This window comes from Scardinius erythrophthalmus (assembly GCF_964197995.2).
Source record: "Scardinius erythrophthalmus genome assembly, chromosome: 15".
Classification (NCBI taxonomy): Eukaryota; Metazoa; Chordata; class Actinopteri; order Cypriniformes; family Leuciscidae; genus Scardinius; species Scardinius erythrophthalmus.
This window is the reverse complement of record NC_138235.1, coordinates 8,617,114-8,644,717: the sequence shown is the minus strand read 5'-3', so window position 1 is coordinate 8,644,717 and position 27,604 is coordinate 8,617,114. Positions and strand designations below refer to the sequence as shown.

The window sequence follows — 27,604 nt, the reverse complement described above, 5'->3', positions numbered from 1 at the left end:
AGCCGACTTCCTGTTGGGCTGGCGTAAAACTTAGAGCACGAAAGTAGTTCGGCCCGATGAGATCTATATGTGCAGGGTGCGATTTGCCGGGGGGGATGCGTGGGATTTCCCCCTTTCTGGTCAATGTATCCCTGCCTCTGCTTAATTATTTTTATCCCCGGTGGGGATAAATTTATCCCCCCCTCAAAGTGATCAGTGCTACTACACTAGTGGCGAGACGGATCACAAAACTTATCATGGATCCGTGGTTTGATTAAAGTCAATTTTATTTTAAAATGCTACTTTGGCTGGCTCTGATAGCTGCCGCAGCCTCTCTGTTGCTCAATGTCCCGCCCACGGCGCTATCTGATTGGTTACACCTCACGAGTAATAGCCTATCAACACTTGCGAGATGGTTGCAGGTCCGTTGGGCAGTGGAGCTGTGTGTCGAAAGGAAGGCATATTCACAGTAATATGCTGAATAATATTCAGCATATTACTGAAGCGGGAATAAACATCACAGTCTGATTATCTGTTTCTATGATGACAAGCAGAGTTAGTGTCCCAGTCACACCACTGAGAATGGCCGAAGTTATACATATGCCTACGGTGTTTCACTCCATTGAGGCTAAGCGAGAAAAAAAAAAAAAAAAAAAATGCTAAAGCAAAGGTTTTTTGATTACTCACACACTCTTTAGCGTCTGGCGCGAGTGATTTCAATGTTAAGTCAATGTAAAGACGCGTTTACGCGCGTCTAGTGGTCCCGCGGCGCGAATGAGGCGTTTAGCGCGGCGCGGGCGCCGTGTCCAGTTCGCGCGAATGAGGCGAACTGACTAACACAGATAATGCATGGATGTCTTTTCTATCATTTTACTGTAGCTCAGCATCGCTTTGTAAAGTTAACGTTATTACTTTAACAGCAACCGTAAAACAGTTTCTACTGTGATGTGTGATGGTTTAACTTTGCAATCAATCGTGGTTCATTCTTACATGTTTTTTTCGTTGTGCATGATCACAGTTCAAATGTGTGGGGAAAGATAGGCTATTATAGTAAAAATATTGCGTTAGGCTACTTCATGCAGGGCCGGATTAACCATTAGGGCAACTGGTCACTTGCCCAGGGGCACATGACATCAAGGGGCCCTGACAGGGGCGGAGCTCAGTCAGATCCAGGTAAATAAAAATGTTTTTGATAATACAATTTTCGTTTAACAACATTAACGTTAAACAATTAAACGTCAAAAACAATTAAAACTCTCTCGTAATAATATTAATAAGAACATGCTAATTCGTCTCTTCAGTTACGTCACGCCAGCGCCCAGCTAGTAATTTTCTTTTTTGCGCAAATCGGATTTTAACTAGCAGCGCCCTTTTTATGTTATTACAAAAATGGCTTAACCGCTATCTATGATGCATTTAATAAAGAAAAACGTCTTGACAACGATGACTGGACGCCGTAACAACTTAACACTTTTGTTGTTTGAAAAGAAAACTAACAGATAGGCTAAGTTTATGACGATGTGAAAATATTCAATTCAAAACCCAGACGGACATTTGTTCTATAGAGTCTGTAATCTAACAAAGATATCAATAGCAATATTAGTTTTAACATTAGGCTATGTGACCATTGTAGCCTATATCGACATGAAATATTCATTCAAAATCATTCGTGCATTAATGCTGCATAATTGTGAGAATGCTTTGACGCCTTTCTACAGCGCACGATGCTTAAGGGAATGTTTGCCAATTCCACCAACTGCGGTAAACGTAGTCTATAATTTGTATTATTTAAAATTACTTTTAACATTTAAAAACAGACGTTTTCAGATTCCAAAGCTTTCAGAAGGTTCCTAATGGCAATGCTGCTTTCCTGGTAGCCTTGAGTAAATTAACTTGTCTAAGAAAATGATTCATAAAACGAATAAATATCAGTCGAGCCTATGTTTACTTTAGTCACTGACACAGACGAAAATGAAAAGACTCAGTCAAAGTTCGGCTTAAGGAGGGGAAGAAATAGGCCAGGATAAGAAGACTGAGAGAATAAGAAATATGAAGATGAGGAGCAGGTATTGACAAATAATCTAATGACAAGGTTTTAAAGCTATTTCTTATAATTTTTTGGCCTTCAAAAGTCTTAAATTGCACATATGTAGGTCAGAGAAATCAAAATTTTCTCGGGGGAGCATGCCCCCGAACCCCCCTACCTGGGGGGGGGGGGCCTTGAGTCTTGTTGCCCAGGGTAGAGGGCTGCATTGGGATTGAGTGGACCCAACGCAAATCTCGCGGGAGCGGGCGGTTTGAACTTTGCTGCGGGCGGGAATGGGCGGCTAAAAAAAACACTGCGGGATCGGGAGGTAGCCTAGCGACATGATGGAGATGTCAATAATGGCACTTTTCCACTACACAGTACCAGCTCGCTGTGTAAAAGTTGTAATCTGCTTCCAGGTACTTTTTTTTCGTACCACCTCCGGCGAGGTTCTAAACGAGCTGAGGCGATACTAAAATGTGACGTGAAAACACGGCAGACTGCTGATCAGAGAGAATCATCACTATTCACTGTGTCATCATTGCACGTGCCAGACGGAGTATCCTGAATAAAAACAGCAAAAACAAAAACAAAACCATCCAAAAACAGCATACACTCGATTTCCTCCATTGTCCTGTGTGTATGTGTCCAGAATACATGCCGGCCAGGGAAACGAAACAAACAACCCCATGAATCTCTTCACTAATAGCAATACAAATACATGTTTTTTCCTGCGGGACGAGAGAAGACACAAAATCAATGCATCTCTATTATTGTGCGGGAATAAATTCTCAGAGTTTTGCGGGTGTGCGGGCGGGAGTGGACATACGTATTGCGGGAGCGGGCGGGAGTGTAACACATACGTTGCGGGAGCGGGCGGTAATGGTCAGAAATTCTGCGGGCGCGGGCGGGAGCGGGATGAAGAAAACAGTCCCGCGCAGGGCTCTAGCCCAGGGCACAGGAAATTTTTAATCCGGCCCTGACTTCATGAGTTAATAAGAAAAAAGATTTTACAATTCCTGCAAATGCAGTGATGAAGTTCATGTTCTCATGATTTATTTCTATGAATACAATTTTTTCAAAACATCCCCCCCTCTGTTTTTTTCACAAATCGCACCCTGTATATGTGTATCGAGTTTCAAATTAATTCATGCAAGCGTGTTTGATATATGGACCGAGTTTTAGAACCCCGTTCAAGGGGGCGCTGTTGAGCCCCCCTGCCACGCCCGGTTACCAGATTCAGCCCCGCCCTGATGGCCGCGGGTTCTGACCTGTGTGCAAAGTTTCAAGAGTTTTCGAGCACGTTTAGGGACCCAAAAGCCCCAGAAACCTTGAAAAACAAATGAAAAAGTAAATCTCACTCAACTGACAAATCACCCCCACCCCTCACACACTCAGAGACAGAGAGAGAGAGAAAATTCTCCAAAAAATCACATTCAAACCAAAATATCTGACTTTCTGTTGCTTTGAGCTAATAAGTGTAAATTAGAAAGTTGTCCGGTTCGATAAGAACAATATACATACCAAGTTTTGTGATTCTAGGTAAAACTAAGCCCCCATTTTTGACTAAAGGTGGCGCTACTGAGTCCCTCACCACGCCCGTTTCTGAAACTTTGCCCATGTCTACTGGATAATAAGTGTGATTTGTCTGTCGAGTTTCATGCAATTTCAAGTATGTTAAGAGTCTCAAAAGCATCAAAAAAGAATATTAAAATTTGATGCGTTGCCATGGCAACAGTATCTAAGATATCAATAATCCTTTCACAGGTCTACATCTGCTGTGTGTCTACATTATACACATAAAGTTTGAAGCAAATCGGGTAAAAATAAGAGAGTGATTTCAAAGCATTTTGAAAGTGACACACTTCCTGCTGCCAGTTGGTGGCGCTATAACTTTGACTCACAATAGTCACATCCTTGTGTTCGGCCTCTTACAACGAACACACTGCTGAAGTTTCATCAAGATCAGATAATGTATGCTGAAGTTATAACACACTTCCTGTGTCCCTTATTCGCCATAAATTCGTTTCCTTGCCACGGCCAAACCGTTCGAGATATCAAAAATCCGTCCGCAATTTAGCATCCTCAATGTCTTGACTTCATGCTGACCGAGTTTGGAGGCGATTGGATGAATTCTCTAGGAGGAGTACATTAAATTCCACAGAATGCGTTTCAAAACAACCCATAATAGCCAACTTCCTGTTGGTCTGGCGTAAAAAGTAAAAGTACGAAAGTTGTTCGGCCCGATGAGATCTATATGTGTACCGAGTTTCATATTATTACATGCAAGTGTGTCTGATTTATGGACCAAGTTTTCGGACCCCGTTAAAGGGGGCGCTGTCGAGCCCCCCTGCCACGCCCGGGTACCAGCTTCAGCCCGGCCCTGATGGCCGCGGGTTCTGACCCGTGTGCAAAGTTTCAAGAGTTTTCGAGCACGTTAAGGGTCTCAAAAGTGCCCGAAAGGTTGACAGAAAAATAATAATAATAATAATAATAATAATAAAATATAGCTGCGAGCAGCGATTACGGGCCCAAGCCGGTGGCACCGCAACCCCGGTGCCTTTAGTTACCTAAAGGCACCGGGGTGGCGGTACCGCCGGCTTGGGCCCTCCATCGCTGCTCGCAGCTATATTTATATATATATATATATATATATACACATACATACACACACATACATATATATGTATATATATATATATATATATATATATATATATATATATATATATATATATATATATATATATATATATAAATTATTGTTCAAAAGTTTGGGGTCAGTAAGATTTTTAATGTTTTTAGGAGAAGTCTCTTCTGCTCACCAAGGCTGCATTTATTGATTAAAAATACAAACAAAAACAGTAATATTGTGAAATATTATTCCAATTTAAAACAGCTGTTTTCAATTTTTAAATATTTTACATAGTAATTCATTTCTGTGATCAAAGTTGAGTTTTCAGCATCATTACTCCAGTCTTCAGTGTCACATGATCCTTCAGAAATCATACTAATATGATGATTGATGCTCAATAAATATTCATTATTATTTTCAATGTTGAAAACAGTTGTGTACAGATTTTTTTTTTCAAAATGCTTTGATGAATGTTAGTTCAAAAGAACAGCATATATTTCAAATATATATATTTTTAACATTATAAATGTCTTTACTGTAACTGTTGATCAGTTTAACTCATCCTTCATAAATAAAAGTACTGATTTATTTTATTTATTTACCCCAAAAATAAAATTTTAATTATTACTAACCCAAAACTTTTGAGCGGTAGTGTTTAACGTTACAAAAGCTTTAGATTTCAGATAAATGCTGTTCTTTTGAACTTTCTATTCATCAAAGACTGTACACAACTGTTTTCGACATTTAAAATAATAATGAATGTTTCTTGAGTATCAATCATCATATTAGAATAATTTCTGAAGGATCATGTGACAGTGACGACTGGAGTAATGATGCTGAAAACTCAGCTTTGATCACAGGAATAAATAACAGTTTAAAATATATTAAAATAGAAAGCAGCTGTTTTAAATTGGAATAATATTTTACAATATTACTGTTTTTGTTTGTATTTTTAATCAAATATATGCAGCCTTGGTGAGCAGAAGAAACTTCTCTGTTATGTGCGCGCCACAGACTGCACGCACGTCCGCTTAGAGTTCCGCCTTTTGCCTTCCGTCAATATTACGTTATTAGAAAAATATTTTTTTAGAGAATCGATTTTTTGACATTTGTGAATCGATTCAGAATCGTCCACGTCCGCATCGCGATGCATCTAAGAATAATTTTTTTCTCCCACCCCTAGATTTCATACAAATAAACAGTTACAATTAAGTCACTTACATTTTAGATGCAATGTTGACTGTTTTTGTTCTGTTTCAGCAGCGAAAATAGTTAAACAAAGATCACGGCAGAACCATCACTTATCACGTGTTTTCTCATAACTGAACGATTCAGCATTTTTAACGAATCGGTTGACTCAAAGATTGAATGATCAATCCATAAACATCTGTCTTAATCATGATCGACTCCCACTAAAAGCACCCACTCACGTCGATTAACCGGTGGGAAAATATCCTCAGACACATACCTAATAAATGTATATTTAAATACAATATTGGCCTACCTGGTTAAAAGTTTTATATACTATTTTGATGTCCTTTTGGACACAAGAGGGCAGTATAGCCCTATATGTTTGCTTTTTTGTTGAACCAAATCCCAGATAGCAATTACATCTGGCCCGGATCCGTTTTAAGCCCCTTGCCTCCGTTTCTATCTTAGAGACGTTTTCTGATTGTGAACCAGATCCGTGCCAGATAGAGGTTTCAGCTTAAACATTCTAACTGCCATCAGTTCAGTATTTATATCATTTTACAGATCTGGCCCAGATCACTTTTCCCATAGGTAACCGAAAGACATTAGCTGTGTCTGACACTGATTTGGTCCAGATCTGCAATATGAATCTGAGTCGATACTGTTTTCACATAGGCTACACTGGTGTGGCCCGAATCTGTGATACATATCTGAGCCGACTGCATTTAAAAAAGGGCTAAAAACTGCTCTGGCCCATATCTGCAAAACGGATTTGAGCCAACACTGTTTTGACAGAGACTACCTGATGTGGACCACATCCGAAATACTTCTCTCAAACTGTGTGAAGAACTCCGTGGAATAAACATTTTCAAAACAACATGGTTACCTGTCTGCATATTTTTTTTTTCTATCTTAGAGCATGAGATAAATGCATTGTCATAAGCTGAGCAATATTATCAGTGTTTAAAAACTATACAGAAACATTCTGTGATGCTATAAGGTCCGTTACAGCACACACTGTAAAAAAAAAAGTGTAATTTTACAGGTAATTGTCTGTATTTGTTTACAGATTTTTACCGTTTTGTCATTATTACAGCAAATATCTGTAAAATAAAAGGCTGTGATTTAAAGGTCCACTGTTAAATTTGCAGGTAATTGCTTGTATTTTGGTTTTACATCAATTTTACGTTTTTTAAAATGAACTTGTCTGTATTTTTACAGAGTTATGTGTAATTTTACAGGAATTATTATAATATTTTACAGATTTTTTTTCTGTGAAATTAGAAAACAAAGTAAAGGTATAACTGCGAAAATCAGCATCTATTCAATATGTTTTCCTTACAGATTATTAAGCATGTGGGGGTTAAAGTGAGTTTTTTTTTTTTAGGTTAAATAATAGTATTTGTGCATACAGTACCCTACATAGGCTACAGTAGGCCTGTATTGAATTATTTTTTATTTCACATTTTATTTTATACTCATTTTGATCATTATTTCATTGTCTTATTCTCCCATAATTTCATGTATATTTTATGAATATTTTTTCCAAATCTCCGTTGCTGCACATTCAGGGCTTTGTGTGTGTGAGTGCGAGCGCGCGATGACGCAGATTCAAATTCGCCGCCATTACTTTTCCGCTGTTTACTCCCGCCCACAACGGTTAACGTTAGCTGATCAGTCGAGTTTGGGCAAGCGGGAGATTTGAATTCAGTCTAACGTTACTCTCGTGAAGTGGATTGTGAGATCAACAGTGGTTCAAAGCAATCGTATTCGTCAAGAGCAGCCGTGAGCAGGAGTTCTGTTTTCAGTCAGTCCGTTTGAATTATTCGGAAATAACGCCCTTTTCTGTGAGCCTTGTTCGTCACGGCGGACATCATGCCAACCGATCACCGGCTGAGGTAAGAGTCTCATTATCCTAAGTTACATGTGAACGATATTTTATATTACATTTGTGTACGTTTACAGTTTTCAAGCTAACGTTAGCATTCTTAAATGATGTTCAGTCATAACTGGCGAGAGCTGGAGGGCAAAACACTGAAAATGTAGCATGCGTCTTTACATTTTCCATCTGTTTTAAGAAAGATCAGCTGAACCCACACCTCAAAAGACCTAAAACAAGCTTTCGTAGACTTGTTATACATATCAAAGTCCGTTTAATTGTGTATAAAATCTTTGTTAATACGCGATCTGTCAGTAAATCAATCTCTTAAATGGCGGGACATTTTGAAACACCGTCTGGAAGCTGAAAACTCTTCTCTTAAAAAATATCCTCGGTTTTAATTATAGTAACCACGTTTTTGGCGTATTTTTATTACCATTTTTAATAACTACAGTTATACTACAAATACAAATAGTCCTACCATGTTTTTTTGTTTTGTTTTCTTTGTGGTTAAACCATAGTTAATTTTCGTTAGGGTTAACATGGCTATCTCAAGACTGGTAAGAAAACGAATTCAGTAAATACTGTACTTGATGATACAGGAAAGCACATGCGACTAGAATATGAACACAACATGATAAATTGCATATTCTGGGTGCATCTGCTTGCCAACACGTAGCTATATAATGCATATATTAGGCTTATAAAATAAAAGTTGATAGAATGTTTGTGTTCTGATGAAGAATTTAACGTATCTACATTTTGGATGACCTGGGGTCATCATAGTAGCCTTTTCATAGGATACTTTTGATCATTGGTTATGAAAATTGCATTGATCCAGATGAACAGACAGTTAACTTACACCCCTAACGTTAGGTGTCTCGTCTCAGCTCAAAACTTCACTGTTAGCCTTTCCTGCTCAGCTTCCAGATCATAGTCAGGTTTTGCATTGTCTTAGTGGAACATATTCTTATGTGTAAATGTAATACTGAGTGGTTAATTTTTTGTGATTTCAGGTCAAGTGGAAAGCAGAATGATCATGGCAAACAAGGTATGGGAAGAAGTAATTTAAAATATTGTAATGGCCGAGTCTTCTGATTCCATATGATTGCACTAAAAGTGGCAGAAAATTTAATTTGTTTTATACTGTATTTTCCCATGTGAATATTCATTTGATCCTTGTGAGGCCACTGTAGCTGCACAAGGCTTGGTTTTACTACAGTAAAACCACGATTGTGTTAGATTCCACCCATCTATTTAATTTTTTTTTTTTGTTTTTTTTTTGTAGTGTAACTAGGCTTTGTCATTTAGAAACATGACTTTTCCTATCACTTAATGACACACATCTCTACCTTTCATTGCAGCCAGAGGATCTGACGGTTGCTGCTTGTATCTCAGCCTACCTGATGGAAAATTCTTGCCGGATGAATGACCTTCACCTTAAACTCAACCTTGCCAAGGCAGAACTGCTTATGGTTTCAGCCAAACCATCCTTGCTGTGTGATCCTGCTGATTTGCCTTATACAACATCAGAAAGATTCGGCCCTTCCTATCGGAGCCACACAACTCCTTGTCTAAGCTCTTGTTCTATCCAGACTGGACTATTGTAATGCTCTCCTGGCAGCTCTTCCAGCATCAGTCAAACCTCTGCAACTGATCCAGATGCTGCAGTAAGACCTAAACTCACTGCTTCAGATCTGTGTGTCTCCAGAAGCTTGTGTTCTGCAAGTGAACGGCGCCTTGTGGTGCCATCATCCCAAAGAGACACAAAATCACTTTCACTGACCTTTCCCTGGACTGTTCCCTGCTGGTGGGATGACCTGCCCAACTCAACACATTTTACAGAAACTGCTAAAGATCCATCTTTTCATAAACACTTGACACAATAATACTAAATCTTTGTTTTAATAAAAAAAAGAAAAATTGTGCACTGTGCTACACTAACTGGGACTTGTCACTGCACTTGTTGCTTCTATTGTTCTCTTAATTTTAAGTCACTTTAGATAAAATGTAATTGTAAATGTTTAAAATAAGTTATATTAGAGTATAAAGGTATACAGCAATTGTCTTTTAATGTGGATATTTTTACATGTTCTAAATTATATACTTAGCTTGTATTTCCTATCATTCACGTATCTTGATGTTCAGTGTTGTTTAATGAGTAATACTGTAAATGTGCAGGTATTCCGTACTTATACGTTTAGTTAATTTAACAGAAATTGACTGTACATTTGCTATTATTAAGTACTTAAATAGAGATTGGTCGAAGTTGTGAAACGATCTGCAAAAATTAAAACTGTAAATATACAAACTTTGTATTTGAATTTATGTACTTATTGCATTTTTATACATAACTTCTTATTTTACACAGAAAAACTATGTGTTAAAAGATAATTACTGTAGATAGATAGAGCATTATTATAAAAGAACTTTATGTATGCCTAGGTAGCATAGGTTACTATGATACCCTAACTGACAAAAATGCCGAAAATAAGGCAAAAGGACAATCCAGTAGTGATTTAAGCGGAATCGTAACACATCCGGCACAGCTCCGGTAGGCGGAATCGTTTCACGCACCCGTTACGCATCTGTAACGGGATGATCAGGCGGTGCTGGATCGGCGCTGGCACATATCCGTAACAACCCCTAAAAACAGATCAGAAACGGCTTTGGCCCGATGTGCGTTTGGACTCAGGAACGAGTCCGTGAGGCGGATGCGGGACAGACCCGGCTCTATCGTTTTGCGATTGCGGCCCTGTTCCGTTACAGCGTCCAGTGGCTATCTGGGATAGCACTAAATAGCCTGTTTTAACTTTTTCATTCTTCTTGAATTGCAAAAACAGAATAAAATGGGTTTAGTTGTGATATTTGTATTCTTTTATATAGAAATAAATGGTATATAATTACATTTTTAGAAGATTTTTAGTGTTTCCTTTTTGGACATTATTTAATCCCTCGCCATAGCAAAACCGTTTAAGATATTTATTATCCATTCACAATTTAGCATATTTAATGTAGTTTCATCATGTTGAAAAAGTTTGGTACGAATAAAATAAATAGTTTAAGAGGAGTGGCTAAAAATTCAGAGGCTGATTTAGCAAAAAAAAATCACATTCAGACCAAAATATCTGACTTCCTGATGGCCAGAGCTATTGAATGTAAATTAGAAAGTTGTCCAGCTTGATGAGAACAATATACAAACTATTTTTTCTTTACTGTAGTTAAAACTAACCCCCCCACTTTTGTCAAAAGCATGTTGAAAGTGACACACTTCCTGCTGCCAGTTGGTGGCGCTATAACTTTGACTCACAATAGCTACATCGATCTGATCGGCCTCTTACCACGAACACACTGCTGAAGTTTCATCAAGATCAGTTAATGTATGCAGAAGTTATTCCACTTCGTGTTTCTCTTTTCTCGCCATAAATTCGATTCCTCGCCACAGCCAAACCGTTCGAGATATCAAAAATCCGTTCGCAATTTAGCATCCTCAATGTCTTGACTTCATGCTGACTGAGTTTGGAGGTGATTGAATGAATTCTCTAGGAGGAGTACATCACATTCCACAGCAAGCGTTTTCCAAACAACCCATAATAGCCGACTTCCTGTTGGGCTGGCGTGAAACTTGACAGAGGGAAAGTTGTTCGGCCCCATGAAATCTATATGTGTACCGAGTTTCATATTAATTCATGCAAGCGTGTTTGATATATGGACCAAGTTTTCAGACCCTGTTCAAGAGGGCGCTGTTGAGCCCCCCTGCCACGCCCGTTTCTGAAACTTTTCACATGTCTACTGGCTAATAAGTGTTATGTGTCTGTCGAGTTTCATCCAATTTCAAGCATGTTAAGAGTCTCAAACGCATCCGAAAAGAATATTAAAATTTGATGCGTTGCCACGGCAACAGTATCTAAGATATCAATAATCCTTTCACAGGTCTACATCTGCCGTGTGTTTACATTATACACATAAAGTTTGAAGCAAATCGGGTAAAATTAAGAGGGTGACTTCAAAGCATTTTGAAAGTGACACACTTCCTGCTGCCAGTTGGTGGCGCTATAACTTTGACTCACAATAGTCACATCCTTGTGATCGGCCTCTTACAACAAACACACTGCGAAAGTTTCATCAAGATCAGTTAATGTATGCAGAAGTTATAACACACTTCCTGTGTCCCATTATTCGCCATAAATTCGTTTCCTCGCCACAGCCAAACCGTTCGAGATATCAAAAATCCGTCCGCAATTTAGCATCCTCAATGTCTTGACTTCATGCACACCGAGTTTGGTTGTGATTGGACGAATATTCTAGGAGGAGTATTTCAAATTCCAGAGGATGCGTTTTTCAAACAACCCATAATAGTTGACTTCCTGTTGGGCTGGTGTAAAACTTAGAGCACGAAAGTTGTTCGGCCCGATGAGATCTATATGTGTACTGAGTTTCATATTATTATATGCAAGCGTGTTTGATTTATAGACCAAGTTTTCGGACACCATTCCAGGGGGCGCTGTCGAGCCCCCGTGCCACGCCCGGGTACCAGCTTCAGTCCGGCCCTGATGGCCGCAGGTTCTGATGTGTGTGCAAAGTTTCAAGAGTTTTCGAGCATGTTAAGGGCCCCAAAAGTGCCCGAAAGGTTGACAAAAAAATAATAATAATAAATAATCCTACCGAAAACAATAGGGCCTTCGCCCTTTCAGGGCTTGGGCCCTAAATATAGCTGCGAGCAGCGATTACGGGCCCAAGCCGGTGGCACCGCAACCCTGGTGCCTTTAGTTACCTAAAGGCACCGGGGTGGCAGTACCGCCGGCTTTGGCCCTTCATCGCTGCTCGCAGCTATATATATATATATATATATATATATATATATATATATATATATATATATATATATATATATAAAAGACCAAAAATATTGCTTGACTTACCTTATTCTGATTTTATGATACTCTCAAAATATTCCACAACAAATCCTTTAAATTTAATGTAAAAATAAAAATGAAAGAAAGCAGTGTTGGGCTCACGTAACCCTCTCATTAGAATCAAAATGTTTCAACATTTGCGATGTATTTGGATGCTAAACTATTCTTTATTATAGGCTTTGTTCTTCACTCGTGTTCCAATATCGACGGAAAAAATCATCCTCTTCACATGCGCAAAAATGTGCTTGGAAAATTCACAGTGGAGCGGTGCTTACTGTGAATGTACGAATTGTACTACTGACTATTTAGAGCAGTGTAATCTTTATATGTTAGGTTGACCATTTTATTATTATATTTTATTAAGTCTATAATGAACAGGCTGCAATGTCAAGATTGCAATGCTGGAGTGTGTGTGTGTGTGTGTGTGTGTGTTGTGTGTGTGTGTGTGTGTGTGTGTGTGTGTGTGTGTGTGTGTGTGTGTGTGTGTGTGTGTGTGTGTATGTGTGTGTGTGTGTGTGTGTGTTCATGTTTTTCTGTCCCGGTGGGGACTTTAACCTGAATGCACACAGACTCATGGGGACTCGTGTCACAGTGGGGACCTAAATAGAGGTCCCCATGGGTAAACAAGCTTCATCCAGAATGAGTTTTTTTGGAAATATATAAATGCAGAAAGTTTTCTGTGATGGGTAGGTTTAGAGGTAGGGTTAGTGTAAGGAGATAAAATATACAGTTTGTACAGTATAAAAATCATTAAATCTATGGAGAGTCCCCACAAAGATAGTAAACCGTGTGTGTGTGGGTGTGTGTTTGTGTGTGGCGTTGGCGCGATTGAACAGTGGACACATAAAAACATACTCCGTCATTATAAAGGACGACATTCAAACTGCAAAGTGTTAACTTGTATTTGTGTACAGTCGCAATAAAACACAACATTCTGCTTTTGTAAAATAATTTCAAGCAATCCACCCCCCGAAAGGCGCTAATTTTAAAATGAAACTAAAATGCTCATGGCTGCACGGGCATTCATAACGGTGCGCATCCACGGCGAGGAACGAGCAGAACAGAGTGAACGTTTTTCAGTTAATTCCTACTTCCATAGGAATTCATTTGAAACGCTCGCTCAACCACTATCAATGTCAGTGCGGACGAACATATTTTACTTTCGTTTTTAAGTTGGCGATTCAAAAGCCCCCAGTGGTGTCACACGTCGATTAACCGGTGGTAAAATATTCTCACCGTCACATACCTAGTATATTTTTATGTAGATACAATAGGCCTACCTGATTTTGAACACAAGAGGGCAGTATAGCCCTATGTATGACTTGATTTTTATGGGACTAAATAGTACAATTACTATTTTTAAACTTGAAAAAAAAAAAAAAGAATAAAATGGGTTTAGTTGTGATATTTTTATACTTTTATATAGAAATAAATGGTGTTTAATTACATTTTTAGAAGATGAGGCTTTAAGGGTTACTTTACTTTAGTCCCTCACTATAGCAAAACCGTTTGAGATGTTTAATATCCGTTCACAATTTAGCATCTTTAATGTATCTTTATCATTTTGAAAAAGTTTGGTGTGAATAAAATAAACCAGTTAGGAAGAGTAGCTAAAAACTCAATGTCTGAAATATCCAAAAAATCCACAATCAAACCAAAATATCTGACTTCCTTTTGCTCTGAGCTAATAACTGTAAATTAGAAAGTTGTCTGACTCGATGAGCCCAATATATATACTGATTTTTGGAACTGTTGGTAAAACTAACCCCCCCACTTTTGTCAAAAGCATGTTGAAAGTGACACACTTCCTGCTGCCAGTTGGTGGCGCTATAACTTTGGCTCACAATAGTTACATCCATCTGATCGGCCTCTTACCACGAACACACTGGTGAAGTTTCATGAAGATCAGTTAATGTATGCAGAAGTTATACCACTTCGTGTTTCTCTTTTCTCGCCATAAATTCGTTTCCTAGCCACGGCCAAACCGTTCGAGATATCAAAAATCCGTCCGCAATTTAGAATCCTCAATGTCTTGACTTCATGCAAACCGAGTTTGGTGGGGATTGGATGAATTCTCAAGGAGGAGTACTTCGCATTCCACAGCAAGCGTTTTCCAAACAACCCATAATAGCCGACTTCCTGTTGGGCTGGCGTAAAACTTGACAGAGGGAAAGTTGTTCGGCCCGATGAGATCTATATGTGTACCGAGTTTCATATTAATTCATGCAAGCGTGTTTGATCTATGGACCAAGTTTTGGGACCCCTTTCAAGGGGGCGCTGTTGAGCCCCCCTGCCACGCCCGGGTACCAGCTTCAGCCCGTCCCTGATGGCAGGGGGTTCTGACTTGTGTGCAAAGTTTCAAGAGATTTTGAGCATGTTAAGGACCCCAAAATCCCCTTAAACCTTGATTAACAATATAAAAGCAATAGTCAAATCCCCCCTCCCCTCACACACACAGAGACACAGAGAGAGGGAGAGAAAATTCTTCAGAAAATCCACATTCAAACCAAAATATCTATCTTCCTGTTGGTCGGAGATAGATCATGTAAATTAGAAAGTTGTCCGTCTTGATGAGAACAATACACATACCAAGTTTTGTTGCTGTTGATAAAACTAACCCCCCCACTTATGACTAAAGGTGGCGCTACTGAGCCCCTCACCACGCCCGTTTCTGAAACTTTGCACATGTCTACTGGTTAATAAGTGTTATGTGTCTGTCGAGTTTCATCCAATTTCAAGCATGCTAAGAGTCTCAAACGCATCCGAAAAGAACATTAAAGTTTGATGCGTTGCCACGGCAACAGTACCTAAGATATCAAAAATCCTTTCACAGGAGCACATCTGTCGTGTGTTTACATTATACATATAAAGTTTGAAGCAAATCGGGTAAAAATAAGAGGGTGACTTCAAAGCATTTTGAAAGTGACACACTTCCTGCTGCCAGTTGGTGGCGCTACAACTTTGACTCACAATAGTCACATCAATGTGATCGGCCTCTTACATTGAACACACTGCTGAAGTTTAATAAAGATCAGTCAATTTATGCAGAAGTTATAACACATTTCCTGTTTCTCTTTTCTCGCCATAAATTCGTTTCCTCGCCACGGCCAAACCGTTCGAGATATCAAAAATCCGTCCGCAATTTAGCATCCTCAATGTTTTGACTTCATGCACACCGAGTTTCGAGGGGATTGGATGAATTCTCTAGGAGGAGTATTTCAAATTCCAGAGCGTACGTTTTTCAAACAACCCATTATAGCTGACTTCCTGTTGGGCGGAGCTAATAACATAGAGTTCGGAAGTTATTCGGCCTGATGAGATCTATATGTGTACCGAGTTTCATACTAATACATTCTTGTATGTGTCCAAGATTTCAGATTTCATTCTAGGTGGCGCTGTTGAGCACCCCTGCCACGCCCGGGTACCAGCTTCAGCCCGGCCCTAATGGCCGCGGGTTCTGACCTGTGTGCAAAGTTTCATGAGTTTTCGAGCATGTTAAAGGCCCCAAAAGCCCCCGAACCCTTGAAGAACAATAATAAATATAGCTGCGAGCAGCGATTACGGGCCCAAGCCGGTGGCACCGCAATCCTGGTGCCAGGGTGGCGGTACCGCCGGCTTTGGCCCTCCATCGCTGCTCGCAGCTATATTTATATTTATATATATATACACACACACACACACACACACATACATACATATATATATATATATATATATATATATATATATATATATATATATATATATATATACATATATATATATATATATATATATATATATATATATATATATATATATATATATACACACACACACACACATACATATATATATATATATATATATATAAATAAATTTAAGGGACAAGACACAGATAATTTTACTTGCCTGACCTGATTAGAACAAAGAAAAAAATAAAATAAAATAATAAGTAGGGGATCACTAAATCGAGAGAATATTCTGATTTTATGATACACTCAAAATATTCCACAACAAATCCTTTAAATGTAATGATATTCAGAACGGAACAAGAATAAAAAATAAAAAATAAACTATAAACAAAGCCAAAACGAAAAAATAAATATAATTAAAGCTGCAAGCAGCGATGAAAGGGCCCTCGCACCCGTGCCATCAACACTCGGTGGCTTTAGGAAGACAGAGCATGGTTGGGAAATGTACATTTAAGGAGGTATATATAGTAAGAGTATGTCAAAGTCAGTTACAAAATGTTTTGTATAATGGTGATAATAGCATGCTTCATGACTCAGCTAAGTGTTGCTAGCATGTTTAGTGTGTTTCTAGCATGCTTAGTACACAATAATTATGTGGTTAGTACTGCATTACTGTGTTAACCATGTCAGTTTCTGTTGCCAGTAGGTGGCGTTATGACTATAACTGAATATGAGCTTGGATGTGTGTTCAGGACAGAACTCTTATCAAACGTGTGAAGTTTGGTGCAAATTGGACATTGCCTTCTTGAGTAACAACAAAGTCATGTTTCATTGAATTAGCATGCTTTAGCACTTAGCTAAGCATTGTTAGCATGTTTTAACATGTTTCTAGCATGTTTAGAACTCAATGGCATTTTTAACATGTTGCTAGAACGGCATCAACGTGTTAAACATGTCACTTCCTGTTGCCAGTTGGTGGCGCTATTACTATAATTGAACATTCTCATGTAGATGTGTTCAGGCCATGACTCTTATCAAAAGTGTGAAGTTTGGGGCAGATTGGACATTCCATGCCTGAGTTACAGCAAATTCCTATTTAATTGCAATAATAGCATGCTTTAGCACTTGGCTAAGAGTTTGCTAGCATGTTTTAGCATGTTTCTAGTATGTTGTTAGCATGTTTAACACTTGCTGGCACTTTTTTATATGTTATTAGGAGTCCATAACAGTGTTAAACATGTCACTTCCTGTTGCCAGCAGGTGGCGCTATGACTGTAACTGAATATAAGCATGGTCATGTGTTCAGGACAGAACGCTTATCAAAAGTGTGAATTTTGGGGCAGATTGGACATTCCATGCCTGAGTTACAGCAAATTCATATTTAATTGCAGTAATATCATTCTTTAGCACTTAGCTAAGTGTTTGCTAGTATGTTTTAGCATGTCTATAGTATGTTGGTAGGATGTTTAGCACCTACTGGCATTTTTTTATATGTTATTAGGAGTCAAGAATAGTGTTAAACGTCACTTCCTGTTGCCAGCAGGTGGCGCTATGACTATAACTAAATATGAGCATGGACATGTGTTCAAGAGATAACTCTTATCAAACGTGTGACGTTTGGGGTAGATTGTACATTGCCTTCTTGTGTAACAACAAAGTCCTGTTTCATTGAATTAGCATGCTTTAGCACTTAGCTAAGTATTGCTAGTATGTTTTAACATGTTTCTAGCATGTTTAGAAGTCAATGGCATTTTTAACATGTTGCTAGAATGGCATCAACGTGTTAAACATGACATTTCCTGTTACCAGTAGGTGGCGCTATTACTATAACTGAATATTCTCATGTAGATATGTTCAGGACAGAACGCTTATCAAAAGTGTGAAGTTTGGGGCAGATTGGACATTCCATGCCTGAGTTACAGCAAATTCCTATTTAATTGCAATAATAGCATGCTTTAGCACTTAGCTAAGAGTTTGCTAGCATGTTTTAGCATGCTTCTAGTATGTTGTTAGCATGTTTAGCACTTGCTGGCACTTTTTTATATGTTATTAGGAGTCCATAACAGTGTTAAACATGTCACTTCCTGTTGCCAGCAGGTGGCGCTATGACTATAACTGAATATGAGCATGGTCATGTGTTCAGGACAGAACTCTAATCAAATGTGTGAAGTTTGGGGCAGATTGGACATTCCATGCCTGAGTTACAGCAACTTCCTGTTTCATGGCGAAACATCAAAATTTGTCAGGCCGCCGAGGACCCGCCCTTCGACGAAAACTCAAGATCTTCGCAATTTAACGTCGCAAAGGCCTTAAGATTACACTCACCAAATTTGAAGATGATCAGATTAAAACTGTAGGAGGAGTTCGTTAAAGTACGAGGCCTGAAAATGTCAAAAACTGCACAAAAATCTGGGAGGAAGTTCAAAATGGCTGACTTCCTGTTGGGTTTAGGGCTATGCTCCAAGAGACTTTTTTGTAGGTATTAGGTCATTACATGTATGTACCGAATTTCGTGCACGTACGTGGAACGTTGCGGGAGGCGCACTCCGTTGAACTTTTATAGGTGGCGCTATCGAGCCATTTTGCCCCGTCCAATTCTGAAACCTATATCAGATGTAAATTTTCGCCAGTTCTGACGCGTGTGCAAAGTTTCGTGAGTTTTCGAGCATGTTTAGGCCCTCAAAAATGCAATTAAATGCGGAGAAGAATAATAATAACTAGAAAAAAAAGTTTGTTGAGACAAACTTTAAGTTGGCTTGAGAAAGCCGGACCAGAGAGTTTGAAGAAGTTTAAAGTAGTTAGAAGTTTAAAGTAGTTAGAAATTTGAAGTAGTTAGAAATTTGAAGTAGTTTGAAGTTTAAAGTAGTTTAAATTTTGATTGATAGATTAGTTAGAAAGAAAGAATAGTTAGAAAGAAAGAAAGAAAGAAAGAAAGAAAGAAAGAAAGAAAGAAAGAAAGAAAGAAAGAAAGAAAGAAAGATTAGGTAGAAAGATTAGGTAGAAAGAAAGAATGAAAGAAAAAATAAAGAAAGATTAGGTAGAAAGAAAGATTAGGCAGAAAGAAAGAAAGATTAGGTAGAAAGAACAATAAAGAAAGAAAGAAAGAAAGAAAGAAAGAAAGAAAGAAAGAAAGAAAGAAAGAAAGAAAGAAAGAAAGAAAAGAAAAGATTAGGTAGAAAGAAAGAAAGAAAGAAAGAAAAAGATTAGGTAGAAAGAAAGAAAGAAAGAAAGAAAGAAAGAAAGAAAGAAAGAAAGAAAGAAAGAAAGAAAGATTAGGTAGAAAGAAAGAAAGAAAGATTAGGTAGAAAGAAAGAAAGAAAGAAAGAAAGAAAGGAAGAAAGAAAGAAAAAGATTAGGTAGAAAGAAAGAATGAAAGAAAAATGAAAGAAAGAAAGAAAGAAAGAAAGAAAGAAAGAAAGAAAGAAAGAAAGAAAGAAAGAAAGATTAGGTAGAAAGAAAGAAAGATAAGTTAGAAAGAAAGAAAGAAAAGTAAGCAAGAAAGAAAAGAAAGATTAGTTAGAAAGAAAGAAAAAGAAAAAAGAAAGATTTGCTAGAAAGAAAGAAGAAAGATTGGCTAGAAAGAAAGATAGAAAAAAGAAAGAAAGATTAGTTAGAAAGAAAGAAAAAAAATTTGTTAGAAAGGAAAGAAAGATTAGTTAGAAAGATTAGATAGAAATATAAGTTAGAAAGAATGATTAGTTAGAAAAAGAAAGAAAGAAAGAAAGAAAGAAAGAAAGATTAGTTAGAAAGAAAGATAGATTGATTAGTTAGAAAGAAAGAAGAAATATTAGTTAGAAAGTAAGAATGAATGAATGGTGGATTAGTTAGAAAGAAAGAAAGAAAGAAAGAAAGAAAGAAAGAAAGAAAGAAAGAAAGAAAGAAAGAAAGAAAGAAAGAAAGACTAATTAGTTAGAAAGAAAGATAGATTAGTGAGAGAGAAAGAAAAAAGATTGATTAGTTAGAAAGAAAGAAAGAAAGAAAGAAAGAAAGAAAGAAAGAAAGAAAGAAAGAAAGAAAGAAAGATGGATTAGTTAGAAAGAAAGATAGAAAGATAGATTAGTTAGAAAGAAAGATAGATAGTTTAGTTAGAAAGAAAGAAAGATAGATTGGTTAGAATGAAACAAAGAAAAATATATTAGTTAGAAAGAAAGATGGATTAGTTCGTTAAAAAGAAAGAAAGATTGATTATTTAGTTAAAAAGAAAGATAGATTATTTAGTTAAAAAGATAGATAGATAGATAGATAGATAGATAGATAGATAGATAGATAGATAGATAGATAGATAGATAGATGAGTTAGAAAGATAGATAGATAGATAGATAGATAGATAGATAGATAGATAGATAGATAGATAGATAAATAGAAAAGGTTTGAAGTTAGATAGTTAGATAGATAGATAGATAGATAGATAGATAGATAGATAGATAGATAGATAGATAAGTTCAAAATATAGATTTAGCCAAATATAGTTTACCATGATTTACCATAGTTTACAATGATTTACTATAGTATACCATGATTTACCATGTTCAAGTATGATTTACTGATTCAAGCATGATTTACCATAGTTTACCATGATTTACCACGATTTACCATAGTTTACCATAGTTTACCATAATTTACTATAGTATACCATGATTTACCATGTTCAAGTATGATTTACTGATTCTAGCATGATTTGTCATAGATTACCATGATTTACCATAATTTACCATGATTTACCACGATTTACCATAGTTTACCATGATTTACTATAGTATACAGCGATTTACCATGTTCAAGTATGATTTACTGATTCTAGCATAATTTAGCATAGTTTACCATGATTTACCACGATTTACCATAGTTTACCATGATTTACTATAGTATACCACGATTTACCATGTTCAAGTATAATTTACTGATTCTAGCATGATTTACCATAGTTTACCATGATTTACCACGATTTACCATAGTTTACCATGATTTACTATAGTATACCATGATTTACCATGTTCAAGTATGATTTATTGATTCTAGAATGATTTACCATAGTTTACCATGATTTACTATAGTATACCACGATTTGCCATGTTCAAGTATAATTTACTGATTCTAGCATGATTTACCATAGTTTAGCATGATTTACCATAGTTTACCATGATTTACCATGATTTACCATAGTTTACCATTATTTACTATAGTAAACCATGATTTACCATGTTCAAGTATGATTTACTATGATTCTAGCATGATTTACCATAGTTTACCACGATTTACCATAGTTTACCATGATTTACCATAGTTTACCATGCTAGCATGATTATCGTGTTGCTAGCATGATGCTAGAATTTTTTTTTACCATGTTGCTAGCATGGTTTACCATGATTTACCATAGTTTACCATGATTTACCACGATTTACCATAGTTTACCATGATTTACTATAGTATACCATGATTTACCACGATTTACCATAGTTTACCATGATTTACTATAGTATACCATGATTTACCATGTTCAAGTATGATTTACTGATTCTAGCATGATTTAGCATAGTTTACCATGATTTACCACGATTTACCATAGTTTACCATGATTTACTATAGTATACCACAATTTACCATGTTCAAGTATAATTTACTGATTCTAGCATGATTTACCATAGTTTACCATGATTTACTACGATATACCATAGTTTACCATGATTTACTACAGTATACCATGATTTACCATGTTCAAGTATGATTTACTGATTCTAGCATGATTTACCATAGTTTACCATGATTTACCATAGTTTACCATGATTTACCACGATTTACCACGATTTACCATAGTTTACCATGATTTACTATAGTATACCACGATTTACCATGTTCAAGTATGATTTACTGATTCTAGCATGATTTATCATAGTTTACCATGATTTTACCATAGTTTACCATGATTTACCACGTTTTACCATAGTTTACCATGATTTACTATAGTATACCACGATTTACCATGTTCAAGTATGATTTACTGATTCTAGCATGATTTAGCATAGTTTACCATGATTTACCATGATTTACCATAGTTTACCATGATTTACTATAGTATACCACAATTTACCATGTTCAAGTATAATTTACTGATTCTAGCATGATTTAGCATAGTTTACCATGATTTACCACGATTTACCATAGTTTACCATGATTTACTATAGTATACTAGGATTTACCATGTTCAAGTATGATTTACTGATTCTAGCATGATTTATCATAGTTTACCATGATTTACCATAGTTTACCATGATTTACCACGATTTACCATAGTTTACCATTATTTACTATAGTATACCATGATTTACCATGTTCAAGTATGATTTACTGATTCTAGCATGATTTATCATAGTTTACCATGATTTACCATAGTTTACCATGATTTACCATGATTTACCATAGTTTACCATTATTTACTATAGTATACCATGATTTACCATGTTCAAGTATGATTTACTATGATTCTAGCATGATTTACCATAATTTACCACGATTTACCATAGTTTACCATGATTTACCATAGTTTACCATGCTAGCATGATTATCATGTTGCTAGCATGATGCTAGAATTTTTTTTACCATGTTGCTAGCATGGTTTACCATGATTTACCATAGTTTACCATGATTTACCACGATTTACCATAGTTTACCATGATTTACTATAGTATTCCATGATTTACCACGATTTACCATAGTTTACCATGATTTACTATAGTATACCATGATTTACCATGTTCAAGTATGATTTACTGATTCTAGCATGATTTAGCATAGTTTACCATGATTTACCACGATTTACCATAGATTACCATGATTTACTATAGTATACCACAATTTACCATGTTCAAGTATAATTTACTGATTCTAGCATGATTTACCATAGTTTACCATGATTTACTACGATATACCATAGTTTACCATGATTTACTATAGTATACCATGATTTACCATGTTCAAGTATGATTTACTGATTCTAGCATGATTTACCATAGTTTACCATAATTTACCATAGTTTACCATTATTTACCACGATTTACCATAGTTTACCATGATTTACTATAGTATACCATGATTTACCATGTTCAAGTATGATTTACTGATTCTAGCATGATTTATCATAGTTTACGATGATTTACCATAGTTTACCATGATTTACCACGATTTACCATAGTTTACCATGATTTACTATAGTATACCATGATTTACCATGTTCAAGTATGATTTACTGATTCTAGCATGATTTATCATAGTTTACCATGATTTACCATAGTTTACCATGATTTACCACGATTTACCATAGTTTACCATGATTTACTATAGTATACCACGATTTACCATGTTCAAGTATGATTTACTGATTCTAGCATGATTTATCATAGTTTACCATGATTTTACCATAGTTTACCATGATTTACCACGTTTTACCATAGTTTACCATGATTTACTATAGTATACCACGATTTACCATGTTCAAGTATGATTTACTGATTCTAGCATGATTTAGCATAGTTTACCATGATTTACCATAATTTACCATAGTTTACCATGATTTACTATAGTATACCACAATTTACCATGTTCAAGTATAATTTACTGATTCTAGCATGATTTAGCATAGTTTACCATGATTTACCACGATTTACCATAGTTTACCATGATTTACTATAGTATACTAGGATTTACCATGTTCAAGTATGATTTACTGATTCTAGCATGATTTATCATAGTTTACCATGATTTACCATAGTTTACCATGATTTACCACGATTTACCACGATTTACCATAGTTTACCATTATTTACTATAGTATACCATGATTTACCATGTTCAAGTATGATTTACTGATTCTAGCATGATTTATCATAGTTTACCATGATTTACCATAGTTTACCATGATTTACCATGATTTACCATAGTTTACCATTATTTACTATAGTATACCATGATTTACCATGTTCAAGTATGATTTACTATGATTCTAGCATGATTTACCATAGTTTACCACGATTTACCATAGTTTACCATGATTTACCATAGTTTACCATGCTAGCATGATTATCATGTTGCTAGCATGATGCTAGAATTTTTTTTACGATGTTGCTAGCATGGTTTACCATGATTTACCATAGTTTACCATGATTTACCACGATTTACCATAGTTTACCATGATTTACTATAGTATACCATGATTTACCACGATTTACCATAGTTTACCATGATTTACTATAGTATACCATGATTTACCATGTTCAAGTATGATTTACTGATTCTAGCATGATTTATCATAGATTACCATGATTTACCATAGTTTACCATGATTTACCATGATTTACCACGATTTACCATAGTTTACCATGATTTACTATAGTATACTAGGATTTACCATGTTCAAGTATGATTTACTGATTCTAGCATGATTTATCATAGATTACCATGATTTACCATAGTTTACCATGATTTACCACGATTTACCACGATTTACCATAGTTTACCATGATTTACTATAGTATACCACGATTTACCATGTTCAAGTATGATTTACTGATTCTAGCATGATTTAGCATAGTTTACCATGATTTACCATGATTTACCATAGTTTACCATGATTTACTATAGTATACCACAATTTACCATGTTCAAGTATAATTTACTGATTCTAGCATGATTTACCATAGTTTACCATGATTTACCACGATTTACCATAGTTTACCATGATTTACTATAGTATACCATGATTTACCATGTTCAAGTATGATTCACTGATTCTAGCATGATTTACCATAGTTTACCATTATTTACCACTATTTACCATAGTTTACCATGATTTACTATAGTATACCATGATTTACCATGTTCAAGTATGATTTACTGATTCTAGCATGATTTACCATAGTTCACCATTATTTACCACGATTTACCATAGTTTACCATGATTTACTATAGTATACCATGATTTACCATGTTCAAGTATGATTTACTGATTCTAGCATGATTTACCATAGTTTACCATGATTTACCACGATTTACCATAGTTTACCATGATTTACTATAGTATACTATGATTTACCATGTTCAAGTATGATTTACTGATTCTAGCATGATTTATCATAGTTTACCATGATTTACCATAGTTTACCATGATTTACCACGATTTAATATAGTTTACTATGATTTACTATAGTATACCATGATTTACCATGTTCAAGTATGATTTACTGATTGTAGCATAGATAGATAAGGTTTGAAGATAGATAGATAGATAGATAGATAGATAGATAGATAGATAGATAGATAGATAGATAGATAGATAGATAGATAGATAGATAGATAGATAGAAAAGTTTTGAAGATAGATAGATAGATAGATAGATAGATAGATAGATAGATAGATAGAAGGTTTGAAGATAGATAGATAGATAGATAGATAGATAGATAGATAGATAGATAAGGTTTGAAGATAGATAGATAGATAGATAGATAGATAGATAGATAGATAGATAGATAGATAGATAGATAGATAGATAGATAGATAGAAAATGTTTGAAGATAGATAGATAGATAGATAGAAAAGGTTTGAAGATAGATAGATAGATAGATAGGTAGATAGATAGATAGATAGATAGATAGATAGATAGATAGATAGATAGATAGATAGATAGATAGATAGATAGATAGAAAGATAAAGTTTGAAGATAGATAGATAGATAGATTTATTAGTCCATAGAATGGTAGTTTAATTGAGTCTAGGGCTTCAGGGAGTTTAGATTTGAGTTTTTGGCTTGTACACTAATGGGCCACCGTAGTCTTGGCTCAATATGAGCACTCTGCAATGTAAGTCTATGGGATTTTTATGGTTTTTAATATTAATTTTTAAGAAAACTGAAAGTCAAATCAGTCTGAAAAGATATAGCAACTCAAGTCAGAACAGTCTGAAGGTCTGACCCGAGTTTGGAGTTTGTAGAGTTAAAGCTCTAGGAGGAGTTAGAATTGATAAATTTTGGGTCAGAAGAATAAGAAGAAGAATAATAACTAGATGCAAAAGTTCGTCGAGACAAACTTTAAGTTGGCTTGAGAAAGTTTGGACCAGAACGTTTTTTTGCTAGGCGGTTGCTAGGGTGTTCTGGGTGGTTGCTATGGTGTTGGCTAGGCGGTTGCTAAGGTATTTTGGGTGGTTGATAGGCGGTTGCTAGGGTGTTCTGGGTGGTTGCTATGGTGTTGCTAGGCGGTTGCTAGGGTATTCTGGGTGGTTGCTAGGCGGTTGCTAAGGTATTTTGGGTGGTTGCTAGGCGGTTGCTAGGGTGTTCTGGGTGGTTGCTAGGGTGTTGCTAGGCGGTTGCAAGGGTGTTCTGAGTGGTTGCTAGGTGGTTGCTAGGGTGTTTTGGGTGGTTGCTAGGTGGTTGCTAGGGTATTCTGGTTGGTTGCTAGGGTGTTTTGGGTGGTTGCTAGGGTGTTCTGGGTGGTTGCTATGGTGTTACTAGGTGGTTGCTAGGGTATTCTGGTTGGTTGCTAGGGTGTTCTGGGTGGTTGCTAGGCGGTTGCTAGGGTGTTCTGGGTGGTTGCTATGGTGTTGCTAGGCGGTTGCTAGGGTGTTCTGGGTGGTTGCTAGGCGGTTGCTAGGGTGTTCTGGGTGGTTGCTATGGTGTTGCTAGGCGGTTGCTAGGGTATTCTGGGTGGTTACTAGGCGGTTGCTAAGGTATTCAGGGCGGTTGATATGGTGTTACTAGGTGGTTGGTAGTTGTCACAGATGGTTACTCTGGAGTTTTTATAGAGTTCTTAGAATGATTTAACACTTAACTAATCGCTATTAGCATGTAGCTATTCACTGCTAGCATGTGTAGCATGTTGGAAGTGCTGTTTGCTAGCATGAGTCAAAAGAGCCAAACCTCATCTCTATACGATGTTCTGATACAGAGATATAGGTCTTGCAAAACGGTTGCTAGGGTACTCAAGTTTGGTTGCTATGGAGTTGCTTGGGAGCTGGAAGCTTTAAACTTAAGAAGTGGTTTGAAGTTTAAAGTAGTTTACGAGAATTTGAGTTTTGAGTTTATAAGTTTAAATGAGTTTAGAGTTTAAGTTTAAATGAGTTTAGTGTGTGTGTGTGTGTGTGTGTGTGTGTGTGTGTGTTCACACACACACACACACACACACACACACACACACACACACACACACACTCAGAGTTTATGAGTTTAGAGTTTATAAGTGTATAAATTGATGAGTTTATAAGTGTAAGAGTTTTTGAGTTTAGAGTTTATACGTTTTAAATGAGTTTAGAGTTTATAAGTTT

The 27,604-nt window shown here is 36.4% G+C and overlaps 1 protein-coding gene across 1 annotated transcript in view; it reads left to right on the top strand.

Annotated features, from left to right (window-relative positions):
• The window catches only part of LOC308703167 (uncharacterized protein), a gene marked incomplete at its 5' end in the record, with an annotated part of 65,883 nt that overhangs the window by 4,690 nt on the left and 33,589 nt on the right, over positions 1–27,604 (top strand). Inside the window, one exon of the mRNA XM_081386491.1 lies at positions 8,727–8,761. Coding sequence (XP_081242617.1) covers positions 8,727–8,761 — 35 coding nt within the window. The remainder of the gene's footprint in view (positions 1–8,726; positions 8,762–27,604) is intronic.